General features: G+C 43.3%; 2 protein-coding genes across 5 annotated transcripts; both read left to right on the top strand.

Moving 5' to 3' along the window:
• Nucleotides 1-2,161: 2,161 nt before the first annotated feature.
• LOC103071679 (acyl-protein thioesterase 1) lies at nucleotides 2,162-22,529 on the top strand. 3 transcript variants are annotated; one of them, XM_007464027.1, is made up of 9 exons: nucleotides 2,162-2,311; nucleotides 2,991-3,022; nucleotides 9,238-9,303; nucleotides 11,133-11,180; nucleotides 12,992-13,062; nucleotides 15,413-15,486; nucleotides 17,602-17,703; nucleotides 18,988-19,164; nucleotides 20,756-22,529. In XM_007464027.1, exons 4-9 carry the CDS (start codon nucleotides 11,140-11,142, stop codon nucleotides 20,807-20,809), a joined length of 519 nt encoding a protein of 172 aa, XP_007464089.1. In that variant the 5' UTR covers nucleotides 2,162-2,311; nucleotides 2,991-3,022; nucleotides 9,238-9,303; nucleotides 11,133-11,139; the 3' UTR covers nucleotides 20,810-22,529. The 3 variants fall into 3 exon arrangements, with proteins under 3 accessions (XP_007464089.1, XP_007464088.1, XP_007464090.1); XM_007464026.1 differs by lacking the exons at nucleotides 2,162-2,311; nucleotides 2,991-3,022 and adding an exon at nucleotides 5,430-5,470 and having other exon boundaries at nucleotides 20,756-20,809; XM_007464028.1 differs by lacking the exons at nucleotides 2,162-2,311; nucleotides 2,991-3,022 and having other exon boundaries at nucleotides 9,250-9,263; nucleotides 20,756-20,809.
• Nucleotides 2,170-22,529, top strand: LOC103072326 (acyl-protein thioesterase 1-like). 2 transcript variants are annotated; one of them, XM_007464029.1, is made up of 9 exons: nucleotides 2,170-2,311; nucleotides 2,991-3,022; nucleotides 9,238-9,303; nucleotides 11,133-11,180; nucleotides 12,992-13,062; nucleotides 15,413-15,486; nucleotides 17,602-17,703; nucleotides 18,988-19,164; nucleotides 20,756-22,529. In XM_007464029.1, exons 1-2 carry the CDS (start codon nucleotides 2,247-2,249, stop codon nucleotides 2,992-2,994), a joined length of 69 nt encoding a protein of 22 aa, XP_007464091.1. In that variant the 5' UTR covers nucleotides 2,170-2,246; the 3' UTR covers nucleotides 2,995-3,022; nucleotides 9,238-9,303; nucleotides 11,133-11,180; nucleotides 12,992-13,062; nucleotides 15,413-15,486; nucleotides 17,602-17,703; nucleotides 18,988-19,164; nucleotides 20,756-22,529. The 2 variants fall into 2 exon arrangements, with proteins under 2 accessions (XP_007464091.1, XP_007464092.1); XM_007464030.1 differs by lacking the exon at nucleotides 11,133-11,180 and having other exon boundaries at nucleotides 2,247-2,311; nucleotides 20,756-21,469.
• Nucleotides 22,530-22,733: the final 204 nt, after the last annotated feature.

Here is a 22,733-nt window from a genome sequence, read left to right as displayed (position 1 = left end):
TGAAAAGTATAAAACATTACTAACAGAGGGCTTCCCTGGTGGCACAGAGGTTAAGAATCTTCCAGCCAATGCAGGGGATACGGGTTCAGGCCCTGGTCCGGGAAGATGCTACATGCCGTGGAGCAACTAAGCCCATGCGCCACAACTACTGATCCTGAGCTCTAGAGCCCGCGAGCCACAACTACTGAAGCCCGCACGCCTAGAGCCCGTGCTCTGCAACAAGAGAAGCCACCGCAATGAGAAGCCCACGAACCACAACGAAGAGTAGCCCCCACTTGCCACAACTAGAGAAAGCCCACACACAGCAATGAAGACCCAATGCAGCCATAAATAAATAAATAAAAATTTATAAAAACAAAGAAACACTTTAAAAATAAATAAACATTACTGACAGAAATCCAAGTTTACCTAAAAATACACACTAGTTCTTGGATCAGAAGACTCAGTCGTCAGATGTCCTCAAATTGGTCTGTAGCTTCATGAGAATCTCAATGAAAATCCCAATAGCCTTTTTATTTTGGAGAAATCAGCACCAACAACATTTTTGAGAGCCCACAAAATTATCAGCACTCAGATCCAGTATAAGAATGATTGGGGAAAAAATAAAAGAGAGTATGAATAAGACCCCCAAACTTCAAGCATTCTGGCTATCATTAAAGTGGAGATTTTGTTGTTTTGTTTTTGTTTTTAAGATCTTTGTTCACTAGCTTCCCCTTCCCTTACACTGGACTCCCTAAGGATTGTTAAAAAACAAAACTCAACAGAATAAATTAAAAAATCTAATTGGCTTTATGCAATGATTCATGAATGGGGCAGCACAGCATCCAGCAAGTAGAGAGGAGCTCCGGGGAGCCGCACAAACAGAAGACTTTTAAAGGCAGAAAGAGGGTGGCAACGAGGAAAGAGCAGATTACTTCATTTGTCTTTGGGGGATGGAAGGGGTCTAGACAGGCTGATTAACTCACTAGCGCCGACTAGGAAATTCCAGACTGACTTTAAGATTACATCCTGCCAGAGACTGAAACTGGAATAAGTTTAGGTAGTAAGTTTCAGTTTGGGGATGATGTGGGCTTAGCACAAGTGACTCCATTTTGGGCCTGTTATCCTCCTTTTAACAGATTGTATATATCCTCTAAGTTTCTCCACTAGATTGTGACAACTAAAAACTGTCGTTTGCCACCTGGTTCTACAAGGGTGAAGTCAGCAGCCACTGCAGTCGCTGACCATCAACACCTCCAGAAAGGAGTTCAGGGCTGAGATCAGGATGAGGTACCCTGTGCTCTGGGGAAAACTGGCAAAACAGGACTTCAGATAATTAGATACTTGCAGGTGAAAGTTTTTATGAGCCCAAACTCTTGCATCTTCCCACATTCAGAAAAGCACTAAAACCATTAAATCTCTTCTGACTAGCAGCAACCTTCTAGGGAGACACGTGCTTGACTGCATGCACACTTGGACCAAAATCATCTACCCACTGACCTCGCCCCCCGCCCCACGTTTTCAGAGCACGTCCTCAGCGCTGAGAGGAGGTGTCCCAGGGCATAGCCCTCAGTGAGTCCCCAAATAAAACGGAACCACAGATCTCACTGTGAGTTTTCTCCAGTGGTCAACTGTAACCCTCCGAAGGTCAAGGCATTTTGCCTTTAGGTGTGTCCATCTCCGCCCATCCCAGATCCTACCAGGTATTTGATGGGCATCGGGCCACCGCTGTAGAATGGGGTCACGTGTTCTGGGGCCTAAATCAGTAGGGCCTCCAGAGCCACCAATCAGCAAATTGTGGGAACTCGGTGACAACTGAGTGCTTCCCTCTCCAGTTGCAGTTTAAAGGAGACGTGGCGCGGGCCCCCAAACTACACACCTGTGCAGCTCCCAGTGGAAATACCGCAGAAGCTGCCCCCCAAGTTCAGTCCTTCCCGACCTTTGCAAGTGAGTGGGGTCGGGAGTGACCGCGCGGCCCCGCCCCCCAGACCGGCCGCCAGCACTGAGCACGCGCGGTCCGCGGGCCGGAGGTCAGCTCGGGCCGCCCTCTGCCGCGGCCAACGCGGCGTCGGGCTGCCGGGCACTGTGACTCGCGGGGCGACCGGCGGGGCGGGGCGGGGGACGGTGCGGCGCGGCGCGGCGCGGACGCGCACGCGCCTGAGCGCGCGCCCGTGGGCGGGCCGGACTAGGCGCTTGCACGCCCTTGGGCAGCGGCTCGGCGCCCGCTCCGCCTTCCGCTTCCGACGCGCGGTCGGTGGAGCCGGTGTATGTGCGGCAATAACATGTCGGCCCCGCTACCCGCCATCGTGCCCGCTGTCCGGAAGGCCACCGGGTGGTGGGCGCCGCCCGGCCGGGTTGTGTGCGCAGGGGGCGGGGTCGCGGCGGGCGGGCCCGAGGCCCAGCGCCCCTGTCCCCTCATCCCCCGGGCCCTGCGCGCGGATCCGCCCCGGGACCCCGGAGGCACCCGCTTGAGTGGACGGCGCCCCAACTCCAGGTGGCTCTGGAGCACGTTGCTGCCTTGTCTGTGCATGAGGGAGATGCCTTGATTGTGTCACCTTGCACCCCTGTCCTCAGTTAAAGAAGTTTGAAGATTTAGTGTCCTTTTCGATCAGAGGTGCTGTTCCTTAGGAAACTTGTGCGTGAGGATCTCAAACTTACTTTTAGCCGCCGGAAGCTCCCTTTGGGGATGGAGAAATTCTACTGTACGCGTGAGAACTTTCATGGTTTGACCTTAAAGAGACAAAACGATTTTTCTTGGAATGTGATCATTTGCCCAGAAGCCTGTCTAACTGGGACCTCAAGTGCTAAAACCCCACGTTAATTATCTTAGGAGCTGCACCGAGAGACGTTAAGTGCTTTTGCCCTTTACGCGAGGTCTGTAGAGATTGATTAACTTGCTGAAGGTAGTGTTCTGTGATTCCGGCCTCCACCTTAACTGGGGCTCTGGAGTGTGTAACAATCCGCTGGGTTTATTTAGGCATTGCTTACTCATTGTTCCTCTTCCGTTCTAGGTGATTTTCCTTCATGGATTGGGAGACACAGGGTAGGTACCATTGTTAGTACCCTAATGAAACGGGTCATGCAACTCTACATGAGCAAAGAATTCTAGGATTGTATAAAAATAGATTGATAGTCATATTTCGTACAGTCCAGTCATGAGATAGAATCCTTTCTTTTTTTGAAAACCCCCAGAATTTTCCCCTCATCCTCTTATTTTGTCATTCTTCACCTCCTCTGCCTGGAACATGTTAAAACTGCAAACTCCTCCTTGAGTTGCCGTGGGTAGTGGATACCAGAGATGGGAGGTATGTTTGTAGAGCTGCAAGTGAGAGCTTTCCAGAGGAGGTAAAATTTCAGGGCAGGTTGAGAAGAACTAGGATTTTGATAAGTGAGATAATAGCAATGTGAACATTCTGAATGAGAGCTCCGATGTTCCCTTAAAAGAAAAAAATCAGTTGAAGGGCAGGGAATGCAGCTCAAAGATTTGTTTGGAGGCTTATCAAACACATTCTGTTGTGCTAACTGTAGCCACATGGTTTATCTTTCACTCAGTCTCTTTCTATATGGAGAGCTTTTAAAAATTTAAATCAGTGGTTATCTGTTTGAAACTTCGATCAAATTACTGTTATAACATTGTTACAAAATTGAAGAATTAGAGGAAAAGTGAAGATAAATTTTGATAAGATAGCCAAGAAGCTATTAAATCTTTGCAAGGAGGCGCTGGGCCAGATTAATTCTTGAAAGTGATTCCTAATATCCTTTTATGCCTCCCAAGTAGAGGTACATGACACATGCCTTGCATGGAGTTATGGGAAAGGTTACAGGACTGTTTCTGGCCATCAGGTAGTCCTATGAAAAGGACAGACTTACTTCACTATTTATTTATTTTTTCTAAACAGAGGTTTTAGAGGAGCTCTGTTTTATCACCAAACCCTTCTTGATGCTGAGACCCAGGGAGGATCTAGCTCACCTGTAACTTTCCCAATGAAGAGAGCTTCAGGGTCTGAAGGATCAGTCCAGGGGGTAAAAGCTTCAGTTGTAGAAAGATTCTCTGTGGACCCCAGTTTAGCCAGATTCTTTAGACCAAAGTTAAGAGTGAAAGTGATGAAAAAAAATGAACAATGTGAGATTAAAAACACCAAGAGCAGCCATGACATCTTGACTAAGAATTAAGTTTATATAAAGAATTAGAGGTCTCCAGTTCTGACAGTATTTACTTTGGGGGATGGCACCAAAGAAAGCTGACGCTAGATTGCTTCCATGAGCACATGACGAAATTCAGAACCAGCCGATCTGACGAGTGGCAGTTCAATGTTTGAGTTACTTTTTGGAGGACTAAAGTTCTTTTGTCAGGTTACCGTAGAGGATGATAGGGATTAAGCGACTCAGCTATGAAAACGGGCAGCTTTGCCTTTCTTGGTTAAGGTTCTGTTTTGCAGGACCAGCCAAGGTGTGCTGTCTGGGAATTTGGGTCTTGCAGTCTGTGTTCTCATGAAAAGTCTCTGATGGCCAAAACAAGATTGGGAGACCCTGTATAATTCTATATTTTCTCAATTCTAATATGTCATTTCCCCCACATTTTTATGTTACTGAGATGGGTATTCATCTTACGATATGTGTGTTTATTGTGGTGGTGATTTTTTTTTTTTTATAAAAGGCTTTTTTTCAGTGGTGCCACTTAGATTATATCTTAGTGTCTAGGAAATATGATACGGCATATTCTCCTCTAGAAGATTTACTGGGTATGCACTAGCATGTTTAAAGCTCTGGAAAGTTCTGCAGGAAACACATCTGACCACAAAATTGTTTCTATGCATAACATGTATAATAAAATGTATTAGTTCAAACTATATTGCATAAGATCAGTTTTCCTTCCAAAATAAAAACAGCTTGTCTTATGATTATGAAAATGTTACATTTGTCTTGTAAAAAAAATTCAAATGCAAATATGCTTGAGAAGAGAGTGAAAAACAGTTGAACAACCCAGAGATACATATTTATTTTTGATAGCATTTTAAAACTGTTTTATTTTGAAATGCTTTCAAATTTATAGAAGGGTTGCAAGAATAAAACAGATTCCTTAAAACCTTCTACTCAGATTCACTGATCTCTATCGAATATGTTACTGTGTTTGCCAAAACTTGGGAGAATAAATTGCCGATGCCATGATTCTTTATTTCCAGACTTCAACATGTATCTCCTAAGAGCAAGCAGAGTCTCTTATGTAACCACAGAAAATTACCAAATTCAGGAGATTCAGCGCCATTTAACATTGTTATCCGGTCTAGTCTGTCGTCTTAACAGACCTTGGCAGCTGCCCCAGTCGTGTCCTTTGCAGTAATCCTGTCCGCCTGCACTTCCATCCCAGCCGCACTGCGCTGAGCTGCTGCAGCTCTTCAGTCTCTTTTAATCTGGAACAGTCCCTCGGCTCTTCTTTGGCCGTTCGTGACATGGACGTTTCTGCAGGGATCAGGCTGGTCCCTCCATTTAGGTTTGTTTGACATTTCTTCACGTTGACGTTCAGCTTGTGCATTTTTGGTACGAACACCATGTACATGGTACGGCCTGTTCATTGCATCACGTCAGGAGGCAGGTGGGACCGTCCGTCCCATTACTGATGCCGACCTGGATCACGTGATAAAGGTGGTCTCTTTCTTCCTCTGAGTCTCTCTACGGCACCTATTCTCCCTGTGTAGGTAGAGGGAGTCGTGGGGAGATGCAAATCGTACATCAGGCTTTCACCTGATATTTTTCGCGTCTGTGGATGATTCTTGCTGGAGTAGGTTGTTACTGTGATGTGATTTTTGAATCCTGCCACTCCTTTGATGTCTGTTAGCTTGCCCCTCCCCACTTGTGTACTATGGACTCAGATTTACTTCGAGGGTTACGTTCCCTCGTTGTGTTGTTATGTAAAATTTTTAAGTACTTCTTTTAAAATAACTTCAAATTTACATGAAAGTTGCAGAAATAGTATTTAGAGGTCCTTCTACCTGTCACTCAGACTACGCAGTTGTTAACATTTCTTACACGCTTGAGAATAAGTTGCAGACATGTTGCCTCATGACTCCATAGAGCTTCAGTGTGTATTTTGTAAGTACAAGGACATGGCCACGTAGCCATGGTGTAACCATCAATCAGGCCGTTAACACTGACCTGAAGCTACCATCACATCCACCAGCCCCACTTGCGTTTCCCTGGGTTGACCCAGTGGTGTCCTTTATGGGTCCAGGGATCTCAAGTTAGATTGAGCTGTCATGTCTCCTGAGGCTCCTTCAGTCCTGAGCAGTCCATTTTCTTGTCTTTGGTGACCTTGACACTTTTCCCCTATGGGCCAGTTCCTAGGTAGGATGTCCCTCAGTTTGGGTTTATGGGACATCTCCCTTTCGTCAGGGACACCGCAGAGGTTGCTGTGGTGGTCCTGGGACCACACTGTGTTGATTTTTGTGCCTTTGCTGATGATACTGTGTTTCATTATCTGGTTAAGGTAGTGTCTGCCAGGTTTCTCCACAGTAAAATTAATAAATATAATTGCACTTAAAAAGTGTTTTGTGGGGAGATACTTTGATTTTGTGAAAATACCTGTTTCCCACCAATTTTTCACCTGTGGATTTAGCACCCATTAACGATTGCTGTCTGGATCTATTATTGTGCTGGTTGCCAAATAATGATCTTTTAAAAAATTCCTTCATCTGGTATTTATTTGTTGGCAGTCTACAGTATTATTTTCAATCCTTTCCTTATTTGACCTCTCAGTAAGATCTGACCCACTTAACCACTTCTGCCTTTGAAACTTTGTTTTGTAAACTTTTACAATCTGGCCTAGAAAAATCTCACACAGTTGGGCAATACAGACCAGCGACGCCTGGAATATACAGAGGGGACGGAGGGGTTTCCATGAAGAGGGCCTGGCTTTCTCCTTCCCCGCTCCCCTTCGTCAGAGCTGTGCTTTCCGGTTTCACAGTCAGCTGTGAGGGGAGGGGGCGTTCCCATGCAAGAAACATGACCATGGATGGGGCACCTGGGGGGAGGCAGGTCCCAACCTGCACTGCTGGCCCAGAACTGCCAGAGCTGAAGCCAGCTTTCTCGCGGAATTACGAATACGGGAAGGGGGACGACTAGGAAAAACCCTGCGGTGTTGGGCTGGAATCGAGGAACCAGTGTACTCTCAGACTTTTTAACAAGTTCCCAGACGGCACCACATTTTCAAAACCCACTGGACTGAATGAACTGTTTGAGGCCACACTTCTAGATAGAGACAGAGTTGGGGCTAGAACCCAAGATTCCTGCTTGTTTATTATTTACTAAAGTATTTTCCTGTGTTGCTTGTGCTTTTGGCTTCACGACTAAAAAACCATTGCCAAGTCCAGGGTCACAAAGATTTTCGCATGTTTTCTTCTAGGAGTTTTATAGTTTGATCTCCTACGTTTAGGTCTTTGCTATATTTTGAGTTAATTTTTGTACGTGGTGTGAGGTAGGAGTCTAACTTCATCCTGTTGCTTGTGGGTTTCCACTTATTCCAGTTACTTTTGTTGAAAAGACTATTCCTTCCCCATTGATTTGTTTTGGCACCTTGTTCAGAAATAAACTGACCATAAATGTGAGGGTTTATTTCTGTATTCTCAAATCTGTTTCATTGATTTGTATGTCTTTTCAGTGTCACAATCTTTATTACTGTTGCTTTGTAGTAACTTGAAATTGGGAAGTGTGAGTCCTCCAACAATATTTTTTTTTCAAGATCAGCTATTCTGGGTCTCTTGAGTGTCCAAATGAATTTTAGAGTTAGCTTGTCAGTTTCTGCAAAGCCAGCTGTGATTCTCGTAGAGATTGCATTGACTGTGGATCCATTTGGGGAGCACTTCCATCTTAAGAATATTAAGTCTTCCAGAATGCAGGATGTCCATTATATAGATCTTCTTTCATTGCGTTCAACACGTTTTGTACTTTTCACACTAAAGTCTCACATACACACACATACGAACCCACATGGAAACACACATACGAACCCACATGGAAACACACATATGCACATGCATGCACCCATATATAACTTCTAGAATAGTGCCTGACTCAGTGCAGTGTTACGTAAGTGTTAATGTTCATAATGTTATTAATTTTTCTGTATTTCCTTAACACTTTGGGGGAAGGTGGATTAAAATAGAGAAATAGTTAATAGAAAAGCATTTAACATTTATTTCAAAACTATTTAATCCAAAAAGGTCTTAAGTTACCTTTATTTTACCCTCTAATAGAGGTAATATGTGGAAAGTATCAGGTGTAATGTCAAGTGTAAAGACACAGGGAGCTGTATGTATGTATAGTATGATCCCATTCTTGTGAGATCTGTATCTATTTCTCAAGTGATATGCATGGAAAAAGTTGGAAGGAAATATGTAGAAAGATTAACTGTTTATTTCTGGCCAGAAGGATTTTGATGACGTCTCATATTCTGTTTTGAACATATATATGTACATATACGCATAAGGAGAGAATGTTAATTAAAGTTATTTTTTCAACTTCTTTTCTTTTTTTGGCTGCGTTGGGTCTTCGTTGCTGTGCGTGGGCTTTCTCTAGTTGTGGCGAGCGGGGGCTACTCTTCGTTGCAGTGTGTGGGTTTCTCATTGTGGTGGCTTCTCTTGTTGTGGAGCACGGGCTCCAGGCGTGCCAGGCTTCAGTAGTTGCGGCACATGGGCTCAGTAGTTGTGGCTCGCGGGCTCTAGAGCACAGGCTCAGTAGTTGTGGCGCACGGGCTTAGTTGTTCCTTGGCATGTGGGATCTTCTCGGACCAGGGCTTGAACCCGCGTCCCCTGCATTGGCAGGCGGATTCTTAACCACTGCACCACCAGGGAAGTCCCATAAGGTTGTTATTTTTAATGGTGTAGTAAGCATGGAGAAATATCAGACAGCTGCTTTACTTTACTCCTCTGAGAATTTTTTCTTCATATAAAATGAATTATATCATCTGTCTTGCCTACTTTGTTAGGCACATTGTTGGGAGGTTATAAAGAGATTAAAAAATGTATTTTATAAATTATAAAGCCCAGTGAAGTATATGAAAGAGAAAACACTGCTCTTCAGGAATCATGAGAGATCATTTTTATCCGCAGGTGAAGCTGAAATCATAAGCTTTGGGTTGTTTCTAGGTTGGTAGTGGTCTTTTAAGGGGTTGAAATTTACCCTCACAGATTTATTCTTCTGTTATTAACTTACTGGAATTTAAAGCAGTATCTAATGGTGTTATTCATATGGTTTCTCCACCAGGCATGGGTGGGCAGAAGCCTTTGCAGGTATCAGAAGCGCCCACATCAAATACATCTGCCCTCACGCGTAAGTATTTTCAGTTTTCAGGCTTGGGATTCAGAGTCTGGAGAGGAACAATCGTGATAGCTTTACTTTTCTAGCAAAACATTTGAATATAATTAATTTTTATCTTTTAAATGTTCAGCTTCAAAATAAAGATTAGTAAGTTCTGTGAAACTAAAATGTGTCCTGGTTACGTTGAATTTTTTTCTTATCTTTTTTGTTGAGAAATTTAAAATAATGCTCTCTTGGAGATCAGTTGAACTCACAGCCAGAAAAATTTTTGTAGACATACAAGTGCCTGTTAAGTTCTCAGGACATCCATGAGCTGTCTCTGAAAGGGATTTACCTATCAGGTTTGGGAGAAATCTCTGCTACCTTGAAAACACGCCTAAATTTGATCAGTTAGAGGCAATGTGATGCAGCATGGAAAGAGCACAGACTTTGGAGACTGTTAGGTTTGGTTTTGAATTCTGAAGACATTTGTGGGTGTCAGAAAGAAACTAGTAAGTTTGGAGCAAACTCAGAAAATCACTAAGATGAACAGGTCTTAGGTCAAAGAGTGCTGAGAAGCAATAGCCATGGAGAAACAGGTGGGGTGAGATACATGCTGATAGGTTAGTAATTCATCCTTGGAAGTGGTCGTAGCAGCAGAGTCGATAAATGTGAAAGAGGAAAAATATGAGATTATGTAAGAAAACATTCCCCCCTCTTTTTATCCTGAAAGGGTTGCTGTGTCCTTATTAATCTGACTCATGCCAGAGACAGAATTCTTTTTTTTTCTGTCTTTATTGGAGTATAATTGCTTTACAATGGTGTGTTAGTTTAGTTTCTGCTTTATAACAAAGTGAATCAGCTATATGTATATATATATCCCCTCCCTCTTGCGTCTCCCTCCCACCCTCCCTATCCCACCCCTCTAGGTGGTCACAGAGCACCGAGCTGATCTCCCTGTGCTATGCGGCTGCTTCCCACTAGCTATCTATTTTACATTTGGTAGTGTATATATGTCCATGCCACTCTCTCACTTCGTCCCAGCCTCCCCTTCCCACCTGTGTCCTCAAGTCTGTTCTCTGTGTCTGCAAGACAGAATACTTGATGGTGTTGGAGTTTCTGCTACACTGTTATTGGCTTCAAGATTGAATTTCGTTTAAGGCTATTTCCCAACCTAGGGAAGTTTATGTTATCATGGAAATTTTACTAAGATTTTGTGACCTCTAAGGTAAACTTGTTTCATGAGTCAGGAGGGTGGTGGTGAGATGTAGTTAGAGTGTATTTGTTTTTCTTTCCTTTTGTACCTAGCTGCATTCAGGTTGTCCAGCAAGTTTTTCATCACAGAATTGAGTTGAGTATAATGGACACTTAGGCAAGACTTATATTTTCCCTTATTTATTTAGAGGTCTCTTAAACAAGCAGGTACATAGCTAAGAACTAGAAAATAAGCACAAATGTAATTTGAGCCTATGGGAATTGATGCCACCGTTTCTGTGCGGTAAGTTGCTTGCATCCTTAGCCCCTTAGTCAGAGTCTCAGAAATTTCCATCTTGGAAATTGGTTACTGTTTTCCTTCTCGTGTCTGGTTTGAAAGTATCAAATAAAGATGTTGAAGAAGGAAGATGTTGTCTATTCGCCAAGCTTAATCCATTCCAGCTGCGGCTCTGTCTTGAGAACCGTTTGGAGGGTGTGGAGAACAGAATTGTGCAGGTGTATGTGCAGTGAACCAGTTCGTCTATTCAAACTGTAGCGTTCAGTTTTGTGAGAGCCTCAAGTAATCATCTTCAGGTGATGGAATTTATCAGGTTTTGTACTTTGGTATACTACGCTTATTTTTCCTTTTCTTTTTCTTCCCCATGTAGACCGGTTATGCCTGTAACATTAAATATGAACATGGCCATGCCTTCTTGGTAAGTAAGACTTCACTTATTCAATAAGAACTTTTTACTTATACATTTTTTTTTATCAGAAGTGCTTTTGCATATAGCAATTTTTAATTAATTATTTTTAAGTTGCAAAGTTATATAAATTTAACCTTTATTCGACTATTTCAGGTTTTATATGTTAGATTTGGGGTAAATCTTAAGGAGCTGCACCAACAGGTAGAGACACAGGAGAGAGTGGGTGGATAGAGATACCGCAGAGAGCACCTCCCACTGCTTGATAAACCTTTGTTGATTTCAGTACCCAAACGTGTTCGTGCGCCCGCGTGGCATCCACTCTGGTGAAGCCGTGGCCTCTCCGCCTCCCACCTTCTTGCCTTCCTGGAGAGCTGGCCAGTTTTTAAGGAAAGCAATTCCTGTTGAGCCCTCTCAAGACATTCATGATGTCAGGCATTCCCTGTGTGCTCTACAGTGGGTTCTTTGTTCTCTGAGCCACTTACACACCATGCTTTCTTCCTGCTGCTCTGAGACTCTGCTGTCAGGTCTGTTCAAAACTGATGACTTTTGACACCTGATTCCTATTTTCCTTTCCCCTCTAGCTCCTGCCACCGTCTTACCTTTCAGGTGACTAGGGGATCCAATGTCAATGACCCATTCACAGCCTTGACCGCTTTGTCACTTCCTGGACTCTTCTCTTTCCGCTGACGTTTTCCTCTCTCAGCTTCAGGCACCCACAGCATCCCCTGGGCTTTGTCGTCTGGAACTGTTCCATCTCTGAAGGCGCTTACTTCAGACCTGACTGTCAAGCGTAGTTGTTCCCCCTGTGAGTTTGCTCCCCCATCTCTGCACTGCCTGTTGAGGCCTCGTGGGGACTCCAGCCTGTCGCCACCTTGTCCTCTGCCTGTTCCCACTCACCTCTAACCCACCCTGCACCTTCGTTTTTATCTGCTGGACATTGCTTGGCAACTTTTACAGGTTCCTGCCTACCTTGACCTTTGATTCTTCCACCTTCCCTCTCCGGCAAAATTCCTATCCAGAAGCAAAACTTCTACCTCACGTTGCTCGAGACCATAGTGGAAGCACCCAGCGGGTAGCGAGGTAGTTGGGGCCAAAGGAGGGCCGCCCAGCCTCTGGTTTGAGGTCGCTGCAGTGCGTGGTGACAGGTTTTGCAGAATGTGGATGGAGGTGGCCTGTGTGCAGCAGGTGTGGGCTGCGCGTGCGCAGGTGCCGTGGTGCGGTAGCTCTTTGCAGACGGCTGACTTACGATGTACTAGGAGGGAGGTGAGGGGCTGGAGCTCATTCCAAAGATCTTAAGGCTGTGGTTTGAGACCCCTGTGTGGGTGTCAGGTTGGACTAGGTCATTCTTCAGGTGTTTCTACCTTAAAATTATGTGGTACTGTGACTTTTTAATACAATCTGTATCTAGTTGGTGTGAGGGGAACTTACAGGATGTCACATTCACGCATTTATGTTGACCGTTTGGCCTCCAGAGACAGTTGTTTTTGTTTTTTGTTTTTAATATTTATTTATTTATTTTGGCTGCGCCGGGTCTTAGTTGTGGCATGTGGAATCTTTTAGTTGCGGCATGCAGACTTCTTAGTTGCGGCACGTGGGATCTAGTTCCCCGGCCAGGGATCGAACCCAGGCCCCCTGCATTGGAAGCGCGCAGTCTTACCCACTCGACCACCAGGGAAGTCCCCAGAGACAGTTTAATTTGAGTTTAATGTTCTAGAGAATATCTTTGGTTAGCCTTTTTTCTCTAAAATTACCATCTTCCTATCAAGAGTAGATATTCTTAGAGTTGAATGATTCTTTTAGAATTTTGCCTTATTTTCCAGGTTTGACATTATTGGGCTTTCACCAGATTCACAGGAAGATGAAACTGGAATTAAACAGGCAGCAGAAAGTGGTAAGTAAGAAAAGTATTATAGTAGATTCAGTCGTGCTATTGTTGTTGATGAAATACTACATACTATCTAAACACAGGTGGTGCTGTCCTTCCTTTCTGATGGCTCACTGTCTTGTTTGACTCGTTCATTATGGCCCGTGAAGGTGAGGTGTGTGGGGAGGAACGGCGCTTGTCAGGCTTGAGTGCTGTCGGATGCGTCGTTTTGCTTTGATTGACGTAGGCCAGTGGAGAAAATCGCAGCATGTTTGATGGCTGTGGCCAGTTATTGTCATTAAAGAGATTTGAAATAAGGACATAGATAAAGCTACAAATGATGTCATGATATATAATGAAAATTATGGTAATGGTTAGTTTTAGTGAGGGGCCCCTGCTCGAACACGACTGGACCTGCCAGGTGATTGCTATAAATCATCTCACTGGGCACTCCTGTAACGGTATTAGCTCTGCTTTACAGGGTCTTCAGTCACGTCCTTGCTTATGAACATGGTAACCCCGCTTACTTGTGGGGTGAAAGCATAAAGAGCACTAACTTATCAGGAGAAGTCTGGTTTTAGCCCATGCACAGAAGCACGTGTGTCTTTGACTCGTATGTACTGCAACATTGACAAGTAGACAGCGCGGTGGCCAGGCCGGCCTCCCTCGTGACCTGGGTGATGACGCGGTGGCCTCGACGCAACAGGCCTGGCTGTGAGGCATTCCTTACAGACGCGAGATGATAGATACCCAGGGAACCCTGCACTGTCTTCCTATTTTTACATTTGTTGGAAATTTTCAAAACTCGTTTAAAAACCAAAAACGGTAGGTAGGTTCCTTTTTAAAAATCTTTTTATATTTTAGAACTCTTAACTTTAAGACAGGGAAGATGTATTCAAAACATATTGGATATTAAGGAATGTCAAACCAAGGACACTGACTTTTAGGACCATCGAAAAGTGGATCAAAGCTACACTCTTAAAGCTAGGGTTTTGTCAACATATAATAGAGCTCGTGTCGGGTCTGGGGGTGGGTTGTCAGACCCCGGGAACATAGGGAGCGTGGGCCTTGTGGAGCAGACGGCCAGGCCCAGTGGGTTGCAGGGTGAAAGTCCCTTCCCCGGGTAGGGTTGGCCCGTGGCATTCTTCGTGTCTGACGTGATGTCTGATTGGAGAGAATCGGGTTGAGACCCAGAGTTAGGAATGAGGGGCGTCTCCATTTCGGGCCGGGAAGATGTGCCCATGAACAAAGAAGAAAGGGCTCAGGGTGCGTCCAGGGCTTGGAATCAGGACCCGTCACTCCACAGCTGACTGCAGTCACCATACGTGGTTTAACTTTATCTCAGCGCTTGGTGTAACCAGAGGAGTGAAGCCGTTTGAAACGGAGGGAAAGTGGCCCCAGCTCCCTGCTCCTCCCCAGTGCAGGGCTGCTGCTGCCCACCTGCATCTCCTTTCCCGCCCAGGCCCTGCGGTTTCCCCTCAATAAAGCCTCAGGCTTCTGAACACGGCTTTCACCTCTCTGCTTCTCTCCTCTTCTCTAGCCCGTTTTCCACACGCTCATCAGGGTACCCCTTGCTTTTCAGGCTATTCTAATTAAGAACTAAATTTACACAGAAAGAAAAAAAACATTTAATTTGGGCTTTGGGGTTTTTGCAGTGTTCCAATAAAAGCAGGTTTTAGGTTTTTGGTAAAAAGGAAATATAAAGTTGGCAAGTTTCATCTTAAGAAGATGAAACTTACACATATGTCAAAAATGAGAGGAGATAAATTTGTAAAAGGTGCAGTTATCAAAAACACAGTATTATAAAGAAAAAGGAAATTCTAGGAGTTAATCAAGTAATACAGTTAACGATGCGTGTCAGAGTATTTTGCAGAAACAAAAGAATTCATTTGATTTTTCTCCCGCATTGTTTACTGGCTATAGGGAAAAGTATACTTTTTTTTTTTTTAATAATATAGTGAACTGTTTAAACACCTTCAGTCACAAACCATGTAAACTACTTAACTACCTACCATTTTAAAATAACAGCTTTTAGGTACAAATGCCTATGGTTCATTGAAGAGAAAGAACTGTAAAATGTATATGAGCAGAATGGACCATGGATAAAGGACTATCTGTATCCATCTGTTGATGAGAGAAAAAACTTGTTTACAGATTGTGCAACAAATAATTGAACAGATTAAGTAACAGCTGCAAAATCTGAGTTTTTGAAAATCCATTCTAGTTTTGTATTTTAATGGAATGCTCCAAGTTTTTCACTTGTTTCGACCTTTAATATACTTTGTGCTTTTCTGTTATTAATTTTTTTCCTATTTAAATTACATCAGTGGGCTTAACTTTGAAAGTATTGGTAATTTAACTTTTATGTTATTTTTAGTAAAAGCTTTGATAGACCAAGAGGTGAAGAATGGCATTCCTTCTAACAGAATTATTTTGGGAGGATTTTCTCAGGTAAGATAAAAGTTTGGGTGATATGTCAGCATCATCAGTATATTTATCTAGAAGTCTGTAGTTTCAATCATTTATCTATGGAGGAGTCCTGTTTTTAGAAGATGTTATAGAATCTGATATATTGCTTACTGTTCATGCTGAATTAAGTTTGAATGGACCAGAAATAATGATTGATTAATTAGAGAGTATGTCATGCTCTTTTCCTTTTTTAGTTTTCTCTCTTGAGTGATAGCCTTCACCCTATAGATTATGTCTTGAAAGTCAGTTTTTTAAGGAAACTGATTGGAACCTGGAATGTATTTTCCTAAAATAACTAGTACACATGCAGTTAGGCCTGAGTTAACACTCTGTGCCTCTCTGAACGAAACTCTGCCTAAACGCAGGTGTAAGTCCCCTTCCCAGGAGCAGATGAGCAATGGAATAAAAAGGCCGAAGATAGGAGAATTCCTTCCCTCTGTTTGTCACAGATTCCCAGTGGTCGAGCCCTGTGGACTTCCCTGTAATCCCGGTAGGGTGAGATCAGGGTAGGGACTCCCACAAAGCGACCCCAGTGCAGGGGCTGCACCGGCCGCTTCCTGACCGCCACTGCACCTGTCCTGGTCCTTGGGTCGGGGGTGCTTCAGCCTCACCCCGTGTTCAAGGAACCCTCAGTGGTTCCCGTTCTTGAGTAGATGGTGGGGTCATCCTTGGGAGGGGAGCAGAGTCAGTCTTGGTAACATCACTCTGTCCTCTTCCCTCTTCTTGTCATGTAAGATAAGTTTTAGATAAAAGTACATGGTGTTTATTTTCTGCATCTTTCTTCTCTTTCTGTGCTTTTTCTCTTACCTTCTATATACTTTTTCTACAGTTACATCATACTGAGTTTACATCTTAATTTCAGCTCATCACCTGTTTGCCATGTCACTCACCCCAAACTGCCCTAGCTGCCAGTCTGTAAATCCTCTGGGTCAACAATTTAGTGTCCAGACTACCTGAATTAGGGCAGTGTCAGAATTATGGAGTCATTTAGAAGTTAGAATTCAGTAGAAACACAGGTCGTTGATATAATACAGTAAAAAGACGTGTCATTGATTTGGTATGTATCGAAACTCACAGGTAATGTACATTGTACTACACACTGTGACATAAATGTGGGTACAAAAGTGAATGCTTCATTCAGACAGGAGTCTGTCTATGAGATTCGTTGATTGTAGTTTGCAGAAACCAACTCCTAACACCTTAGGCAAGAAAGAGTAAGTTACGAGTCTGGGGTCACATCACGGAGGCCACGGATGAGAATGAAGCAAGGCCCCAGGAGGCACCAGGACTCGGGAAGCCATCGGGGCTGTCTCTCACCTGTTTCTATGCCCGTCAGCTTTGCTCGCCTGTCTGTCTGCAGCTGGCCGTCTGCTGCCTGTAGCTTTTTCCCGTTCTTGAGTTCACATGTTACAGTTGCAGACACCCAAAGAGAGACTGACGGTCACTGAATTTCAATTTTAAAATCTCTCGGATGAGAAAGAATCTCAGGTCCTCTGGTGGCCCCCGTGAGCTGTGGGCACGGGTCAGAGGGCACGCAGGCCCCAGGATACGGGTGTTGTGAGCCGGCGGCCAGTGCTCCAGAGGTGTCTGCCACGGGGTTCTTCTCGTGAGTTCTTGTTTTGGAAAGTAATACCAGTTTAAGACCAGATTCTGGTCCTCCATGTTTGCTGAGGAGGAGGTAGTTACTCTAGGGGACTTCCCTTGTGGTCCACTGCTTAAGACTCCGCGCTCCCACTGCAGGGGGTGTGGGTTGGATCCCTGCTTGGGGAACTAAGATCCCACATGATGCACGGTGCAGCCAAAACAAAGAAAATAGTAACTATAAGTTCGGAACTTCCCTACGGCATTGTCAGGGCAGCAGCGGGCTCTGCTGTTGGCTGGTTGGGCAGTCGCTGTGGTCTCACGACGGTCTTCACTGTGGAGAGTCAGGTCCTTGCGGACGCGGCGGGGTGTGCATGTATTTCTACCAGTTTGCCTATTGTATTGGGCATCAGCCACCCGCTTTGATTTTTTTATGAACGATATTGATAACAAGAAGCACTCCCATTGCTGCCAGCAGACGTTGTGTCCCACTGACTTTCCCTGTTGTCTTTCCAGGGAGGAGCTTTATCTCTGTACACGGCACTGACCACACAGCAGAAGCTGGCCGGCGTCACCGCTCTCAGCTGCTGGCTGCCCCTGCAGGCTTCCTTTCCACAGGTGCCTGGCCAGCGCCTGCAGCACGGCATCACTGAGCTGAGGGATGGCAAATGATGTTGAGGACACCGTCACGTTATGATTATTAATAAACTTAATTTTTTAAAGCAGTTTCAGGTTCACAACAAATTGAGCGGCAAGTACAGAAGGTGTCCATATACCCGCGTCCCCGTACACGCACAGCCCCCGTCAGCATCCCACAGCACAGGACACATTTGTTATCGCCAGTGAACCTATGGTGACACGTCAGTGTCACTCAAAGCCCGTAGTCTACATCAGTCATCCGTTTTCAAAAAGAATTGCCTTAGACTTTTGTGATGTACTATTGCTAGGGTTTATCTGTATACTGCACTGTCTTTACTGTGGGTTGCATGGAATAGAATAAGAAATGAGTCCTTAAAAAAGAAAGGAAGAAAGGGAGGGAGAGGGAAGGAGGAAGGAAGTCCTTACTGTCATAAATTCTATATTTGAAGTCTTTGGTACATTTTAAGATACATATCAAAATTAGGGCTATTTTTACACATAGAAATGATGTTTTTGAATGCTCAGTATGTTCATTGCTTGGTGGCAGAATTTTAGTGTAGAATATAATTTCTAAATACTCAGCAGTATAAAGCAATATATAGTACACATGGGGGATGTGGATGTTATTTTATTTTCAAATTCATTCTTAAACCTAGGGGTTTTTTTCTTATCACTATATAGTAACCCTTCGGTGTCTTGCACATAGTAAGTGCTGTTTATTAACTTTCTTATTCAAATCAAATAAGAGGGACTTCCCTGGTGGCGCAGTGGTTAAGAACCCGCCTGCCAATGCAGGGGACACGGGTTCGAGCCCTGGTCTGGGAAGATCCCACGTGCTGCGGAGCAGCTAAGCCCGTGCGCTTGCTGCAACTAGAGAAAGCCCGCGTGCAGCAGTGAAGACCCAACGCGGACAAAAATAAAAATTAATTAATTAATTAAATACACATTCTTAAAAAAAAATAAGAGCTGCAAAGAACATGACTCAGCTAAAACACTTCTTGTGTGCAGCCACCCGAACATATGATTAGGATACAATGTGTTTCAAGGAACTGATTCATTAGGAAAACATACAGTACAAGGCAGGGTAATCATATGTCCTATAAAAGTCTAAATAAAGAAATGGGGGGGTATAAGGATGGGAGGAATTTTATTTCTGTGGCCAGAGATAACCTATAACGTGAGCAAGCACACGTTGTATGTGCCGAGCATAATGCTCCACACACTTGGATAAATAATCCTATAGTCCTGTTCTGTTTTCTGCAGGGTCCTATCAGTGGCGTGAATAGAGACATTTCTATTCTACAGTGCCATGGGGATTTGGATCCTTTAGTTCCCCTAATGTTTGGTTCTCTTACTGCTGAAAGGCTAAAGACATTGGTAAATCCAACCAATGTAACCTTCAAAACCTATGGAGGCATGATGCACAGTTCATGTCAACAGGTAAGTGTTTGGAAGCAGTGATTATAGAGACACGTCTGCAACTGTTTGCATGTGATATTTTTAAGATAAATAACATTTGACTGCTTGGGGATTTAAAGAAGTTAATTAATGAATTCACATTGAACCATAGGTTAGTTGGACTTAGATCAAAGTTTATGCAACTTAATTCAACAGACATTCACTAATTTCTTATTACATGTAAACACTAAATAATTCAAGGACAAATAAAAAAACATTTCTTTGTTAAAATCTAAAGTAGATTTTATGTAAAATGAAAATTTTTAATAGGGAGAGGATATATATCCAAGTAACTGTATAGAAAGCAGCATGTGGTATGTGTTATATTAGAAGTTTTTTAAAAGTGCTCTGAAAAACTGAGATGGGTGATCGTAAGAATGAGGGTTGTCAGGATAGGTTTGGAGGCTTGAAAAGGACTAGAATAAAAATCAATTGCTAAGCATTGAGACAGTCCAAGTTAACATTTTTTGTACCTGTCAGCCTGGCGAAATCATTTGCTTTGGGACAGAGAAGGCAGGTAGTAATATGACTTATCCAGACAGACAGGGAACCTGGGATTCTAGGTGTTACTGAGAACATAGTTGAGCCCCTGATGATGCATTGAATCCAGAAAGGGCGACATGCCGGATACCAGGAGGGAGGGGCTGAGGGTCCAGAGCAGTGGTTTTCAAAGCACACCCGGCCCCCCTCCGGAGCTTAACAAACACACAGATGCCAGGACTCCAGACTCGGTGCCTCTGAGTCAGCACATTGAGGCTTCAAGGGGCAGACGCAGGCGGCTGTGTGTGTGTGGATGAGACTGTTCACCACACTGGAGAACACTGGACGGACGGTTCGGGGCAGGAAGGGACAGGAGGTGGGGCTGGAGGAGGTGGGGTCGCAGTGGGGGCCACACGGCGGGTGAGATAGGCTACCGCCGTGCCGTGCCTTCTTTCCCGAGTGAGGAAGCTTTGCGAGTGAAGGTTCCTGCGTGCTCCTGTGTGGGTCTAGGGGTGGCAGCAGGAAATGTGTTTGAGGGAAGTGAGAAAGCTGGGCCAGACGCGGGAGGTGTCGAGCAGTTTCCTCTGTGGTGGATTCACCTCTGCGTCTCTCCAGGCCTGCCTTGGGGACCTGCTCCCCTCAGCCTCAGCTGGCTGGTTGTGTGTGAATCCTTTTCAAAGGCATAAAGCATTTGGTGCTGTTGATTCAGCATCTCATTCTAATGAGGGAGTGTTAGAAGCTGGGCACGGACACTTGGTTGACGGCAGTTGTGTACGTACCAAGTCTTGGCTGTGTAGTTATTGTCACTTTTAGACCCCCTTCCTCCCCTCCCGCCACCCCCAGTGTTTTATTTTGTTCAAGCAGTGCAAATGCAGACCATTTTCATAGGACTTCATAATACGTGAGAGTGATCATTGAATTACGATAATAATCATCGTGGGAAATGTTTTCTAATTTCTATCGGTGCCTCATTTCTTTTTCACCACTTTTTATATAATTGTAGTAAAAATGTGGTTTTAGTTAGTGGTATTTAGTGGGGATTTAATTTCTGATTTGTCTAACTGCATATTAATAATCTCTTTATTCCAAACAGGAAATGATGGATATCAAGCAGTTCATCGATAAACTCCTACCTCCTATTGATTGACGTCACTAAGAGGCCTTGTGGAGAAGCGCACACCAGCATCATCGTCGTAGAGTAGAAAGTTTTTTCTGTGCCCGATCTTGAAACCTCTGATGTTTGCAGTGTTAAAATGTTTTGCAAATACACACCAATGACACGGACTAAATAAATCTCCTCATGGGAAATTTGTGATCTTTTAAGTTTCTATGTATGTATTTGTATAACATGATCCAGAATATATTAGTATTAAAATAGGTGAAGCAGCTAGCTTCTTTCTCTCATATGTAATTCAGCAAAATAATAAAATGCTGTAACCAGATTTTTTATTACATCACTTGAAAATTATTAGTATGCTTAATGAAAACTTGTTCAGGTATAAATGAGCAGTTAAGACACAAAAAGTCTATGCGTGCTGTGACTTAAGACTCTGGACTTATTCCCAAATTACTTAGTCACCATGCAGTATCTGTATTTTTATATATGTGTTCATATGTACTTAATGATTGTAATGCATAATAAGAATGAGGTGTTATTACATTATTCCTAATAATAGGGATAATGCTTCTAAGTGTCAATAAAAAGAAATATTGCTGTCTTCAATTAATGGCCCTTTTATTTTGGGGACCAGGTTTTTCTTTCCTGAATATAATTTCTATTTAATACTCTTTTTTCCTCTCTAGAAAAGAAATGTGTTCTTTCTTCTTTTTTATCCTGCATAACAGACCAAATACTGTCTACTTGCCGTGGACATCTGCTGTCAATACGTGCTGTAATTTGACATTCTGAATCACAGACGTGACGGCACTGAAAGTGTATTTATACTTGTAGAAAGAAGCCAGACATCCCTTCAAAGTTTCTACTCTACTTCTTAAACTGGACCTTTGTCTGCAGTTTAGGCCTCTGCAGAGTTACTCGAAACTTCAGTCCAGGTAACGAGAATAATTCTGTGGTTGCATTTTTCTGTAATTAACTGAAAGAATAATTAGGTCATATTCTAGTATGTCCTGAAATATTTAAGACTGATCTTACAAACTGTAATTTCTAAGATGATTTGTTCTAAGATGATTCTCCTCATAGCATAGAGTTTTAGTTTACTTATTCTGCACATATGTTTGAAATCGACTGCTGTAGGAAATGAACAATCCATTTGAAAAATTTGCTTTACTTTTATCTGCCAGTGGACTTATTTGAAATTTTCACTGTAGTCAGAGAGGATCTTTTTAAGTTAGTTTCTGTGCAAACATAAAAGTAGCAATTCTTTGATTTTAAATAGATTTTTCAGATTCTTGGTTAACATTATTTGAAAACAAGTTTATCGGTAATAAAAGTTAGTCAGAACTCACTCAGTACGTATGGTGTAGTTACCACCCAGTTTAATATGTAGCAAAAATGTACACCTGATATTTCTGAACTGTTGTTAATTTTTCTGCTGTATTCCAACTGACTAGAACACCGTTAGGAACGCATCTTTATAAATGGGTGCTACTTGATGATGGAAATGATTTCATATGGACAGTGTAGGATGTTAATAATGAATCCAGCCATGTCTGGATTTACAGTTTTTAAACAATCATTTACTGAGTCATTTTGCTTTTATCTTGAAGAATATAAACTGTTGTTTCACTGACACAAATCAGCAAGATCTAATTTATGGCAAGAAATATATTACATTGAAATGTGCTGTAACGTGGGAAAATGTACATCTTTTTCACGGTTTCTATCAATGGGAAATAAAATGTAATTCTGACTTTTCTGTGACTGGCTCTTTGGAATATTATTTTTAACATTTGCGTTTCCTAGGAATGGCTGTCTGTAAGGAAGAGGAGGAAAGCGACAGTGTAATCCCAGGAACACACATTGAGAGGGAAGTTTAATGGTGGTGTGGCCCCCCGCCTGGCTCTCTCCAGGTGGGGCCCAGGCTTCCTATTCCTCAGTGTTATTAACAAGC

The sequence above is a fragment of the Lipotes vexillifer genome, unplaced genomic scaffold (genome assembly GCF_000442215.2).
Source record: "Lipotes vexillifer unplaced genomic scaffold, Lipotes_vexillifer_v1.1 scaffold69, whole genome shotgun sequence".
Lineage (NCBI taxonomy): Eukaryota > Metazoa > Chordata > Mammalia > Artiodactyla > Lipotidae > Lipotes > Lipotes vexillifer.
This window is presented reverse-complemented; position numbering and strand designations above follow the sequence as displayed.

Excerpts from the sequence above, each read along its gene's own strand:
- LOC103071679 (XM_007464026.1), top strand. The coding sequence starts at position 5,430 with ATGGACGTTTCTGCAGGGATCAGGCTGGTCCCTCCATTTAG. Across the intron at positions 13,063-15,412 it reads TAAACAGGCAGCAGAAAGTG|TAAAAGCTTTGATAGACCAA; the intron begins GTAAGTAAGAAA and ends TGTTATTTTTAG. Across the intron at positions 15,487-17,601 it reads TTTTGGGAGGATTTTCTCAG|GGAGGAGCTTTATCTCTGTA; the intron begins GTAAGATAAAAG and ends TTGTCTTTCCAG.